Genomic DNA, 14,809 nt, shown 5'->3' on the forward strand with positions numbered 1-14,809 from the left:
CCATCCATAACAACAGAATACACTTTCTTCTCAAGTGCTCATGGAACATTCTCCAGGGTGGGTCATATCTTGGGTCACAAATCAAGCCTTGGTAAATTTAAGAAAATTGGAATCGTACCAAGTACCTTTTCCAACCACAAAACTATGAGACTAGTTATCAATGATAAGAAAAGAAAAACTGTAAAAAGTACAAACACATGGAGGCTAAACAGTATGTTACTAAATAACCAAGAGATCCCTGAAGAAATAAAACAGGAAATAAAAAAATATCTAGAAACAAATGACAATGAAAACACGATGACGCAAAACCTATGGGATGCAGCAAAAGCAGTTCTAAGAGGGAAGTTTATAACAATACAATCCTACTTCAAGAAACAACAAACATCTCAAATAAACAACCTAACCTTGCACCTAAAGCAATTAGAGAAAGAAGAACAAAAAAAACCCCAAAGTTAGCAGAAGGAAAGAAATCATAAAGATCAGATCAGAAATAAATGAAAAAGAAATGAAGGAAACAATAGCAAAAATCTATAAAGCTAAAAGCTGGGACAGACACCAAAAACAATGGGAACTTGTTCTTTGAGAAGATAAACAAAATTGATAAACCATTAGCCAGACTCATCAAGTAAAAAAAGGAGAAGGCTCAAATCAACAGAATTAGAAATGAAAAAGGAGAAGTAACAACTGACACTGCAGATATACAAAGGTTCATGAGAGATTACTACAAGCAACTATACGCCAAAAAAATGGACAACCTGGAAGAAATGGACAAATTCTTAAAAAACACAACTTCTGAGGCTGAACCAGGAAGAAATAGAAAATATAAACAGACCAATCACAAGCACTGAAATTGACACTGTGATTAAAAATCTTCCAACAAACAAAAGCCCAGGAGCAGTTGGCTTCACAGGCAAATTCTATCAAACAAAGCTCTTAGAGAAGAGCTAACACCTATCCTTCTCAAACTCTTCCAAAATATAGCAGAGGGAGGAACACTCCCAAACTCATTCTATGAGCCCACCATCACCCTAATACCAAAACCAGACAAAGATACCACATAAAAAGAAAACTACAGGCCAATATCACTGATGAACATAGATTCAAAAATCCTGAAGAAACTACTAGCAAACAGAATCCAACAGCACATTAAAAGGATCATACAATATGATCAAGCAGGGTTTATCCCAGGAATGCAAGGGTCTTCAATATACACAAATCAATCAATGTGATAAACCATATTAACAAACTGAAGGAGAAAAACATATGATAATCTCAATAGATGCAGAAAAATCTTTCAACAAAATTCAACACCAATTTATGACAAAAACTCTCCAGAAAGTAGGCATACAGGGAAGCTACCTCAACATAATAAAGTCCATAAATGACAAACCCACAGCCAACATCGTTCTCAATGGTGAAAAATGGAAACAATTTCCTCTAAGATCAGGAACAAGACAAGGTTGCCCACTCTCCCCATTATTATTCCACTTAGTTTTGGAACTTTTAGTCACAGCAGTCAGAGAAGAAAAAGAAGCAAAAGGAATCCAAATCAGAAAAGAAGAAGTAAAACTCTCACTGTTCGCAGATGACATGGTATTATACATAGAGAATCCAAAAGATGCTACCAGAAAACTACTAGAGCTAATCAATGAATCTGGTAAAGTAGTAGGATACAAAATTAAGGCACAGAAATCTCTGACATTCCTATACACTAATGATGAAAAATATGAAAGAGAAATTAAGGAAACACTCTCATTTGCCATTGCAACAAAAAGAATAAAATACCTAAGAATAAACCTACCTAAGGAGACAAAAGACCTGTATGCAGAAAACTATGACACTGATGAAAGAAATTAAAGATGATACAAACAAACGGAGAGATATACCATGTTCTTGGATTAGAAGAATCAACATCATGAAAATGACTATACTACCCAAAGCAATCTACAGATTCAATGCAATTCCTATCAAACTACCAATGGCATTTTTCACAGAACTAGAACAAAAAATTTCACAATTTGTATGGATACACAAAACACCCCAAATAGCCAAAGCAATCCTGAGAAAGAAAAACGGAGCTGGAGGAATCAGGCTCCCTGACTTCAGACTATACTCAAAGCTACAGTAATCAAGACACTATGGTACTGGCACAAAAACAGAAATATAGATGAGTGGAACAGGATAGAAAGCCCAGAGAAAAACCCACACACATATGGTCACCTTATCTTTGATAAAGGAGGCAAGAATGTACAATGGAGAAATGACAGCCTCTTCAATAAGTGGTGCTGGGAAAACTGGACAGCTACATGTAAAATCATGAAATTACAACACTTCCTAACACCATACACAAAGATAAACTCAAAATGGATTAAAGACCTAATTATAAGATCGGACACTGTAAAAATCTTAGGGAAAACATAGGAAGAACACTCTTTGACATAAATCACAAAAAGATCCTTTTTGACCCACCTCCTAGAGAAATGGGAATAAAAACAAAAATAATCAAATGGGACCTAATGAAACTTAAAAGCTTTTGCACAGCAAAGGAAACCATAAACAAAACAAAAAGCCAACCCTCAGAATGGGAGAAAATATTTGCAAATGATGCAACTGACAACGGATTAATCTCCAAAATATACAAGCAGCTCATGCAGCTCAATATCAAAAAAAATAAACAACCTAATCCAAAAATGAGCAAAAGACCTAAATAGACATTTCTCCAAAGAAGATATACAGATTTCCAACAAACACATGAAAGGATGCTCAACATCACTAATCATTAGAGAAAGGTAAGTGAAAACTACAAGGAGGTATCACCTCACACTGCTCAGAATGACTATCATCAAAAAGTCGACAAACAATAAATGCTGGAGAGGGTGTGGAGAAAAGGGAACCCTCTTACACTGTTGGTAGCAATTTAAATTGATACAGCCACTGTGGAGAACAGTATGGAGGTTCCTTAAAAAACTAAAACTAGAACTACCATATGACCCAGTTATCCCACTACTGGGCATATATCCTGAGAAAACCATAATTCAAAAAATGTTCATTGCAACACTCTTTACAATATCCAGGACATGGAAGCAACAATATCCAGGACATGGAAGCAACCTAAGTGTCCATCGACAGATGAATGGATAAAGAAGATGTGGCATATATATACAATGGAATATTACTCAGCCATAAAAAGAAATGAAATTGAGTTATTTGTGGTGAAGTGGATGGACCTAGAGTCTGTCACTCAGAGTGCAGTAAGTCAGAAAGAGAAAAGCAAATACTGTATGCTAACACATATATATGGAATCTAAGAAAAGAAAAAAGGTTCTGATGAACCTAGGGACAGGACAGGAATAAAGATGCAGACGTAGAGAATGGATTTGAGGACACGTGGAGGGAGAAGGGTAAGCTGGGACGAAGTGAGAGAGTGGCATGGACATATATACACTACCAAATGTAAAATAGATTGCTAGTGGGAAGCAGCCGCATAGCACAGGGAGATCAGCTTGGTGCTTTGTGCCCACCTAGAGGGGTGGGATAGGGACGGTGGGAGGAAGACACAAGAGGGAGGGGATCTGGTGATACATGCATACGTATAGCTGATTCACTCTGTTATACAGCAGAAACTAACACACCATTGTAAAGCAATTATACTCCAATAAATATGTTTAAAAGAAAAAAAAGGATAGAAAATAGAAAAAGAGAAATGCAAAAAAAAAGAAAGCTAGACATGTTGGGCTCTGTGCTGGAAGAATATGTGGACTGATAGAAAAATCAATATAGGTGCAAATAAATGCAGTATAATGTGCCAAGTGCTATAATAAAGGCTGAAGAAAGAACAGCGAGAGTCCAGAGGTGGGAGTAAATACTGTTTTTAGGAGAGAAGTACCACAGAGGTGGTGCCCTGCAAACTTGGTCTGGAAGATGACTCAGATTCCTCCAAGCAGCCAAGGGGAAGGGCCTTGCAGACCAGACAACTTGATGAGAGAATCGCCTTAGACGCAGCTAGAAAAATATCAACGTTGTGACAACGTACGACTTGGAAGCCATCGCCATCTTTCGACAGTTTCCATTTTCCTGCAGCCTGCAGAGGATGTCTGTGGTCATTCAGCTGGAGGGGAGGATTATTTTTGTGTCTATATGAAAGGTGCCCCGGAGATGCTGGCTAGGTTCTGCAGATCTGAAACAGGTACTAACTGACACTTATCTGTTTCAGGAGGCAAAAATATTTTAAAAGCTCAAACACACAGAGCAAACCAACCTAAATCAATGAATGTGGAGGTGGTTATTTTCTCGGTAAGTGGGAAGTGGGCTCAGTAGATCTGCTAAGGCAGAGGTGGTAACTTAAAAGCAGAGAAGCAGTGAGTAAATGTCAGCCAGAAAAGCTCAACCACAATGGGGCATCAGAGAGGGAGGTGTGAAGCAAGCCTCAGAAGCCAGAACAGGGAACTACAGCGGGGTCAGAGGACCAGGGAGGGTGAGAATGAGGAGTGTTAAAAGGAACCAAAGAGACAGGTCTGAACCCTAGATTAATTCTGCAGACAGGGATGCTCTGTCACCTCCTGGGGGCTGGCATCACTTATGGGGTCTTAGATCAATGAGAGGAGAATATAAAAAAGATAAATCTTTTAGGGAAAAAAAAAGTGATTAGAGTAAATTAGATGGTATTAGAGCAAGGTAATTGATCATTTTCACAGCAATTTCATCTTTCAGGGCCAGATTTTGAGCTGATTTGTATTGTTTCTTAGTCTTATAAACATATGCACTCTCTAAGCTGCAGCCCAGATTTGTAAGAATATTGTTGCATTCAAATGAGTTCATTTGGATAAAACTGGCCTTTTTACTCCTGATTTTCGTCTATATTCTCCTTAAAATTGCTGATAGCCATCAACTTGTGCACAGAATTCTAAGATTTGACAAATGATTGCTTTAACTTCTCTCTCTACTTCGAGTCTTTTTTTAGAAGTCCCTCTTTTTTCTGATTTTGATCTTCCTCATAGCTCCCATTAACTCCATCCTTCACAGACTGATGGTCTGTTCTTGGCTGTTCATTTTTTTTCAGGTGTCCTTTGCCACCCCTTATTCATCTGGTAGCCCTTCCAATTCTTATTGTCCTAAATTCTGATCCTTGACATATGCTAATATCATATTCATACAGTTGGCACTTTAAAAGACCTTCAGAATCCCTTAGATATGTCTTCTTTCAAGAATCAGTAGTACACCTCCTTCGAGTCTGGAGAGGTAGTGAGTGCAAATTGAGTTCCTTAGATGAAGTAGAACTCAGTATTCTTAATTACGTTCAGGAGATACATTGTCCTCAGCAGAGGACAATCTGTAGATTATTTTTTCTTTCGAAGTTTCTCAGTTTTTAAAGTTTGTTTTTGAATTGTTTATGACAAAGGAGTAAAGAAATACTGTGGAAAATTGAATAACAGATCATCTGCATCACTTATCTTTGATTTTGTGTTGCTGGTAGAGAGATCCTCACTTACATACAATTATTAACCCCTCTGCACAAGATGTGGATATCCTCGGTTCCACATTACTATTTACAACCTAAGTCTATCTACTCTAATATAATCAGTAATCACCGTCCCTTCCTTACCCTGTGTCTATTTCCCCCATCTATAAAATGTGGGATTGGGTGATCTCTAAGAAGCCTTTCACCATGACATTTTAATCTTCTAAATAGAATCACAAATATATGCGGTTCACAAATATATGAACGGCACTCTCAGGTTTAACATTCAAGGTGTTAGCTATTCTTGAGGAAGCATAAAGACCCATAACACACAGGATTTTGTAATTTTTCAAGATACAAATTTTAATAATGAAAGTTAAGGTCATGTGTGAAGACAAGATTTATGTCGCTAGAAGTGGAATGTAGCTGCCACCCAGCTGTCACATATAAATTAAACAGTGATGTTCTCATTTAAAAGCACCAGTGAGAGAGACATTATTATAAATATGACAAAATTTAAAAATGAGGATAAATTGTGCTGGATTTCCAACTATCCCAGGTTTTCCCAGAGAATATCAGGAGCCTATTTATCATGCTTCCTAGAATATAGTTATCATTTTCAAACAGGGTTAAAGAATAGGGTTTTGATTTTTTTTGAGTCAAATTATATTCAGCAAAAATTTCCAATTAGGAAAATCAAGATGTATAAAAAACTGACATCATAAAGGGGAAGTAGAAGAGTTTCCTGAGATGACTTAGGGGGAAAAAGAATCAGGAGCAATACCTTATCAAGATTCACCCTTTCATGAGTTTAGCCAATTTCTATTGAGCTTGACTATGTATTGGATGCCCCTCAAGGCACTGAGGATTCAGAAGTGAATAAAATCAAATCCTTGCCCTCACAAAGCTTATATCCTAATTGGGGGAAATAATTAATAAGTTAATCTATAAAATATTGTCAGGCAGTGATAAATGCCCTGAAAGAAGAAAAAAAGCAGGTTAAAAGGATTTTAAAAATGACAGAGAGCACCATATTACATGGGGAGATTAGGGAAGTCCTCTGAGGGGGTAACATTTGAACAGAGATCTGAGTAAAGTCAGGGAGCAGAGCATGCAAGTATCCAGGGACGGAGCACTGCAGGCAATAGGAATAGTGGAGGCAACAGGCCTCGACACAGGATTTTGCTAGAATGTTGTAGAATCCCGAGATACCCAAGTGCCTGAAGCAGTGAAAAAGGGAAGAGTCATAAAACAGAGACTCAAAGCAGAATACATTGGTGAGAAGATTTTGGAATTTTTCTTTTAGTTCTAGTTAATGAGAAAATATTAATCCAATTTATAATAGAAAGTCATGAAGTTAAATAATGAGAATTTAACAAATTCTATATTAAGGTGCATTTTCTTTTATAATATTCTCTAAGATCATGAGGTAGGATTCATATCTGATTATCTGAGTATTCACCAACGTGCCTAATATAGGATCTAAAATAAAGTAGTAATTTAGTAACTGGACTGTGGAATGAAGGATGTAGCTACTTATACTCTACTCCAGAGAGAAGTTTCTTCATTGTATTCTTATCCACGTTGAATTATTTCTCATCAAGAAATTCAACTCTGATTTTTTTCTTAAAGGAGTTTACTGACCACGTGATCATTTCCCTCCCAAGTCCTACTAACATGATAGAAAAGAAAGTTTCAGAGAAAACTAGAGAAGGAATAAGTGTAGATGAGAGATTTCTATATATTTCTGTAAGTCATAAAGTAAATGGAGGAGTGGTAACTGAATCAGCAGGATAGAAGAAGCTATAGGTTATACGAAGACAGAGAGATTGCAGGAGGAAAGCTGGTTCACCCTGTAGAACCCCAGAGAGAACGAGACTCTGATATGCCATGTACTGTGGAAGGTGGGGATGAGACTGAGGACAGTGAACATAGGAGTGGACTGACAGCAGGCACAGAAGTTGGTTCCCTAGGTCTCCCTATCCTTCCCCTTCCTCTTCCTGAAATCTTAACTCCACTCTGGACAGAAAAAGGAAAAAATGAGGGATCAAGAAAGAGCTCTTGGCCCCCAAATTTACTTTTTAAGAAACACCTGAGATTTATTTTATTTTAGAGGAGAGGTCCCACTACCTAATGTAACCCAGTTAGACTCCAAGCCTCCCATTTCAAGTTCTGAAAACTCTTCAAATCCTTGGCTGATGTCATGTATTTACTGGATGTTACAGATGGAGGCTGAAATAAATGATTCCATATTCAACTATTACTATAGTATCCTGTATGCAGTACGTACTTAATAAATGTCTACTAAACTAAAATGCTTACAAGCTAAAAAAGTTTTAAAAATATATGACTAACAAAAAATTTTAAAAACCAGCAGAAGAGTTGGAAGATAAACACATTGTTTTAAAAAAAATGGAGTTGAAAAACTGGAAGAAGCAGCTAAAAGATATAAAAGTAGTTACCTCTGAGAAGGAGAAGGGGTGGGGTGCTGTGAAGACAGGGGCCATTGGTTTTCATTACTATAAACTTTTGGGTTCTTTTTGATTTTTTAAACGTGTGCATGTATTACATTGATAAAACTTAGAAATTTCAAAATGAAACAATAAATCCAACTGTTGAGATTATATGGATACACTTTAATAGTGACTTTCTTCCAAATCCAGAGAGAGAAGGTGGAGTCAGAGTTAACATTTCTGGGACTTCTCATAATGGAGAATCACTTGAAAAAGGAAACAAAACCAGTCTTCAAGGAACTGAGCTAGGCCCCATCAGGACTGCGATGATTACCGGTATGGGTTTCAGGAAGCCTGTCAAATTACATGTATCCCAGGCATAATCAAAATACCATGTGAGCTGAGTGAGTTCATGTAACTGAGGTTGAGAGAACAAAACTTGGCTGTCAAGTTTGCTACCCTCTGCTCCAGTTACCTGGGAACATGTGTAGCTCCCCCACCCCCAGCATGACCCTGAGCTTTGGAGACAAGGACCGTAGCTCATTCTCTTTGTCTAATGCCCTCTGTTCCTACCCAGGATCTGTGCAGAGCTAATAGGCTCACAACAAATGTTGAAAGAAGAGAATGGGATTCTTATCAAGAACCCCAGTGAGATCTCTGTGTGAAGGGGGCGAGACCCTGCTGGACTGTCCTTCAGGGCGGTGGGGTAGGCATGGCCTGTGATGATCAAATCCAACACGGCCAGCCCTAAGTGCTTTTTTTCTTTACTTAATTGGAATCTAGATGCCAAGAATAGTTTTATGTTATCAGATGAGGCCCATGTAACTTTCACCACTGACAGCTGTCAGTCTTCTGAGGATTAGTTGTAAAGCACTTAAATATTTATTTATTCACTTGTGCATATGTTGGAAATACGCGATGTTCTGGGACATGATGCAGTTATGGGAGGGAAATGCAGATGTAGTGTTTGAGCACCCATGACAGATAAGCCTGATAAACGGTTATGAAAAAAGTAGAAAGCGATAAATGCCCCCAAGAGCACCAACAATGTGGTACAGTCACTCGGAAGAGGGAGAGCTCAGTTCTGGATGCTGAGAGGTTTCTACACAAAGCAAGCCCACTTTCTTTGTCATCTAGGTGACAACCTTCAAACAGCCATTACTGTTGCAAAGAATTCTGAAATGATTCCTCGAGGGAGCCACGTGATCCTTGTTGAAGCCAATGAACCCGAAGAGTTTGTCCCTGCCTCCGTGACCTGGAAGCTGGTAGAGAACCAAGAGAGTGGGTCTGGAAAGAATGTGAGTGAGTGTTACAAGGTTCTGCATGGGCTGGGGCAGATGGAATACAGCCCTAACCCTGGGCAGCTCTCTCTTGGCATTAGAAGTCACCACAGTAAAAAGCCCTCCCATCTGCCCAGAGTTTTACTGTTTGAAAAGCTTTTAGCATTTCCGCCAGCACTTCTCAGTCTTGGCCTCACGTAGAAACGACCTAGAAGAGTTTTTAAGCTTCCAAAGCCAAGACTACGGATTCAATCAGAATCTCTGGGCTGGGAACTGACATCAGTCCTTCCCCCGGTGATTCCAATGTGCAGATGTGGCTGAGAACTACATCTTGCTTGTACCTATATCCACTTTTAATAGAGATGGTATGCTTTAAAATTTTTATTTTATTGAAGAATAGCTGATTTACAATGCTGTGTTAATTTCTGCTGTACAGCAAAGTGATTCAGTTATACATCTATATATTCTTTTTCATAGTCTTTTCCATTATGGTTTATTACAGGATACTGAATATAGATCCTCACTACTTTTTAATAAAGAGTCCACTTATGAGCTTAATGCCTCTCCTGAAGGTTTGTCATTGCAGGGAGAAGTCGCATCATAGTCTCAGGCTTTCCTGCTCCTCTCCAGCTCCCTCCCACCCCACTTTCTCTCCTCGACTTCCAAGAAAAGCACAGGGAATCCAGTCCCTGCCTCAAGTGAACACTTTACAACAAGTCTTTGGTTGGCGGTTTTACAATGGAGGTTGGAAGGGGAGGGGTGTATCACCTTGCCTCCCAGTCTAGTACATCAAAATATTTTTTCTTCCAAATACAGTGCTTCCCCCAGTGAATTCCTCTAATGAAGAAAAGGTTCTCATCTTTTATACTATCTGAATTTAGAGTCCTACACAAATGTAAGACCCTCTGAAAAATGTTGCATCAACAGCCATTACCAGCTATTGACATGATGAATGCATACACAGTCATCAGATGCTTTCTCCTGGAGCTGAGCCAGCTGGGGCTAGAACCCAGTGATAGGGCTACACTGACAGGTGAAGAACAGGACAGAGAGGGTTTCAGGAAAGGAGTAGTGCTGGTGCAGGGGTCACAGGATGTGGAAGAGGATCTGGGCACTGTGAGGGAATAGGTTACCTGTGGGGTGGGGAGAGGTCAGGTTAGGCTCTGAAGAAAGAGTCTACCTATTGTACAGGGAAGAAATTGGGGCATGATTTTTGAAGGAATGAATGGTAAGAGATCTTAGGAAACAAAAGGTTGAATGAAGAGGAGAAAGACGAGGAGGGAAGAATGTTTCCTCTTCTTCCTTGGAATCACTCATTGGTACCTTGGAATGATTTCCTCAGTAGACTGACATCACACGTATTATTTCCCAGAATAGGATACAGAGCATCATGTTGCCGAAGTATTCTCTGCTCGTGTAATTTGGGGGGGAGCATTTTGAGTATCTTCTTCATATGAGTCTAAGTTCTATGGGTAAATTCCATATTGTGTATTTGTTGGTCCTCACCCTGTTGTGTAACATGAATACACTTCCTTCCGTAAAATGTAGGAAAGCAACAACATTCCTTAAGAGCCAATGTAGAAATAATGCCCTTTTGAGTTTAGGAAACCTACATTAACATTGGAAACAGTTCAGTGCCTGATGGAGAAAGAGGGAGCTGTTACCATTTCGCAGTGAGTGGGAAATCTTACCAAGTGATATTGCAGCATTTCAACAGCTTGCTTCCAAAAGTAAGTACTGGAGAAATGATGCGTTTTGTTTTGCTCCTCAAATTACTGAGATAAAAAAGGGTAAGAGAACAGTGAAGGGGACGATCAGCGAGGTTATCTCAGAGTTAGGAAATAAACACCCCCAAACAGGCACTGCGCTTTCAGGAGTTTCCCGCCCCCCTAAACTTCCTGATCCAGCACATGCGCATGGCCTCCTGTTCAGCGTTTGAGGCTGGTACTGCCCCTCGCCCCGCCCCTGGGGCCAGTCCAGCCCCTGCGTCCTTCCTCCCTCCCTCCCGAGCAGAGAGAACCTCCAGCTAGTTCCAAAGACGCTGCCTGTTTTTCGTGTCTGTTTCTCTCTGAAAGTCACCAACTCATGTCAGGCTGAACTCTATTCCCCTTCCTGCCTGGATTCTTAAATTACAGCAGAAGGAAACAAAGACTTCATGGTTTATTCTCAAAATCATTTGTTATCTTGTCACTGTGTGTGTATTTTCAAATAGTGCCCTGCAGGGTTGTGCTGTCAGTGGGAAGGAGATAAGTGGAGAACGAGCCCAGGGCAGCAACCATCTGTTAGCAGTGTCTTGAAAGTCCTGTCACCTTACCAGTCAAGGACCATAGAATCTAGACCCCCCATGCTTCTAGAAAGGCGTTAGTGCAGTTCCTCATTGGAGAGACTGGAAAGCTGAGACTCAGAGAGGTTGCCTCTTGCCTAAGGTTTGCACAATTTGGGGCAGAGCTAGGAATAGAACCCTGATTTTCAACTCATGATCTATTGCTCTTTCCTCTGCTTAGTCTTCAGTTACGGAGACAGTGTTTATTAAAAAGAACTGTATTTCCTTAAGCGTTTTAATCTTATATGCTCTTCTGCTTTTTAGTTACTTTTTATTCATTAGCGCTTACCCCATCTTGGAAAAATGGCCTGGAACAAAGTAATAGACTTGTGATTGAAAACTGAAAGTGAGAGTTAAATATTTTTTCTCTTTTTTCCCTTTCCTGACATTTGGTCTAATGTCACACCACCCAATGCTATATTAAAACGGTGGTCAGGAGTCATTTTTCAGGACTGTTCTTTTATTTTAAAAGTGTTCAACTTTCTAATCTTCTTGCAATCGTTGTTTTTCTCTTTAGATTCTGGTGAATGGAACAATTTTTGCAAGAATGTTCCCTGGGCAGAAATCTAGCCTCATTGAAGAATTTCAGAAATTAAAGTAGTTGTTATTGCATGAAAAGAGTGTATTTGTTATTTATTGCTGTGTAACAAATTACCCCAAATCATAGTGGCTTAGAATAACACCATTTTTTTTTTTTTACATTGCTGTGGGTCAGGAATCCAGGTGTGCTTAGCTGAGTCTTCTGGTTCTAGGTCTCTCACAGGTGTAATGAGGTGTTGGCCATGACTGTAGTCATCTTGCGGGGGAAGGATCTGCCACCAGCCTCACTCATGTGTTGTTGGCAGGATTCAGTTTCTTGTGGGCGGTTGGGCTAAATAGTCTGTTTTTTACTGGCTGTTGGGCAGAAACCACCCTTGTTTCCTTGCCACGTGGGTCATTTCATAAGGAAGCTCACAGTGTGTCAGCTAGCTTCCATGAGAGAGAACAAGTAAGAAGAGTCAGAGGGAGAGAGAAAGAGAGGGAGAGAGAGAGGTATGACGATGTTTTATATCTTCATCTTAGAAGTAACATCTTATCCCATCACTTTATTCCTTTCATTAGAAGCAAGTTGCTAGGTCCAGTCCACATTCAAGGGAGGGCATTAGACGTCATGAATACTAGGAGGTGGGCCATTTCAGAAGCTGTCTACCCCGGAGAGCATTCCTTCTGTGGCCCATAGGGCATATCTTAGAGGAAGATCCCCTGCTTGGATATAGAGTATAGAAACAACAGGGGTTTGTACAGCTCAGAGTGGAAAAAAGTGGAGAAGTGTGAGATTTATCACCTGGAATTATTTGAGGTTGGTCCATCAGAAGCTGTGTGAATAATTTCAGGTTCTCCAGGAAGGAGATGAAATGGCATTTTCACTGTTTTGGGTATTGAGGCCAAAGTCAGAAAAAGAAAAAGTCCTTTCTTATCTCCTTCAAAAATACAGATGACCAAGTCACATCAGAGTGAAACGGTTCTTCTTGAGACCAGACCTATGTATTACTTGCTGGGACTGTTACAATTTCTGGACTGCAGATTTCTGGAAAGTGAAAAGGAATGGAGAGTAGTGAAACTTAGATAATTGCTGATAAGTAGTAAATAAAATCAAGAGACTGCCTTTGACTATTATTTTTTGTTGCCCAAGCATTCTTAGGGAAGTTTCCAAAACTGCTTATTAACTCCCATAATGCCTCGAGACTGGGTTAGTAACCAGTGTCTAAAATGACTATTTTACTTACATGGTCATTGTATGATATTGGCTGAAGAAAGTAATTTTACCCTTCTCAAATACCTGAGAAATGTTGCCAACTTAAATGCTTACTTTTGAAAAGCTGTATTCCCCTAAAGAAACATCAATTCAGGAGGATATATGCTGTCTCAGAATAAGTTATCCTCTCAATTTCCAGATCTTGATCTTCATTCAGAATTTATTCTTTATTCAGACAACACTAGAAGATGTAAGATTCCTCGTGTGATATAAAGACTAAATATGTACCTTACGCCTGAAGAAAGGAAGCCATTTTCAGCAAATGTGTATAGTCTTGATATGTACATGAACACAAACAAATGTTTATAGGGTGATTTTCATATATACTAGCCAAATAGTAGGTTAAACCGTATGAATCTGTTTACATGTGACAATTTTTTTTTTTTTTTTTTTTGCGGTACGCGGGCCTCTCACTGTTGTGGCCTCTCCCGTTGCGGAGCACAGGCTCCGGACGCGCAGGCTCAGTGGCCATGGCTCACGGGCCCAGCCGCTCCGCGGCATGTGGGATCTTCCCGGACCGGGGCACGAACCCGCATCCCCTGCATCGCCAGGCGGACTCTCAACCACTGCGCCACCAGGGAAGCCCCACATGTGACAATTTTTGACCAATAAAGATGGCCGTTTCTTATGTGTCAACTAATAAGGAAATTCTCTGAGAACTTCATTTTTCCCTGTATTGTGTTATTTCATGTGTTTTTGTCAAGTTACCACTGAGCCTTTAATAGTATTGCCATTAATCAATACCTCCAATGTATTATTTACTTATAATAGAAGACAGTGTGTCTTGCATCAGAAACTCCTTTTCTTTAGTAATAGCTTTAAAATTTACTCTTCCCTTTATACTGTTGTGTTTGTACACCAAGCTGGTATAGGTGGGGGCCATGTTATCTCATTTTCACTCCAAGATGCATCAGGAATATGTGTATATATCTCTAGTTATATCTGTTAAACCATTTCCCAAATGTTTCTCTCCCTAGTGTCTACATGTTAAACTTTCAGCAGCAGTCAGCAACCAAAACACAGATGGACTAGGTTGTGATCTGTGCATTAGGGTGTGGAAAGTGCTGTGATTATGACAGCACACACTTCAGCTTGGTCTTGGTGGATATAATCCAACAGGACTTCTTTTGAAGTGTGTGATCATCTTTGTGGACATCCTTGGCAGTATCACCATCATTTCCATGTGATTGATTGATTGAAACAATTTAAATATACAAGGGCATTATCCCTCTGGGAATAGTTATCTCCAAGTCTTTTTCTTTCAGCCTGATTCCACATGTGTTCAGGGGACACACACACACACACACACACACACACACATACACTCACATTGCGTGTGATCTAGTTATGATGGAAATTACTCAAGTGAGGCATTAAGCTTAATTAAAATTAAGCATTAATTTTTCTTATCCTTTCCCCTGCAGTCATTATGTAGGCATGTGTGGAGATGGAGCTAATGACTGTGGGGTGAGTAGAAATTACTTCTTCTAATGCAGGGGG

The 14,809-nt window shown here is 39.5% G+C and overlaps 1 protein-coding gene across 1 annotated transcript in view; it reads left to right on the top strand.

Annotated features, from left to right (window-relative positions):
- The window catches only part of LOC132424409 (probable cation-transporting ATPase 13A5), a 102,595-nt gene that overhangs the window by 55,079 nt on the left and 32,707 nt on the right, over window positions 1-14,809 (top strand). The window contains 8 exon segments of the mRNA XM_069540652.1: window positions 4,037-4,109; window positions 4,112-4,186; window positions 8,102-8,221; window positions 8,224-8,247; window positions 9,049-9,209; window positions 10,796-10,921; window positions 12,032-12,111; window positions 14,734-14,776. Of these exon segments, the coding sequence (XP_069396753.1) occupies window positions 4,037-4,109; window positions 4,112-4,186; window positions 8,102-8,221; window positions 8,224-8,247; window positions 9,049-9,209; window positions 10,796-10,921; window positions 12,032-12,111; window positions 14,734-14,776 (702 nt within the window).

The sequence above is a fragment of the Delphinus delphis genome, chromosome 4 (genome assembly GCF_949987515.2).
Source record: "Delphinus delphis chromosome 4, mDelDel1.2, whole genome shotgun sequence".
Classification (NCBI taxonomy): Eukaryota; Metazoa; Chordata; class Mammalia; order Artiodactyla; family Delphinidae; genus Delphinus; species Delphinus delphis.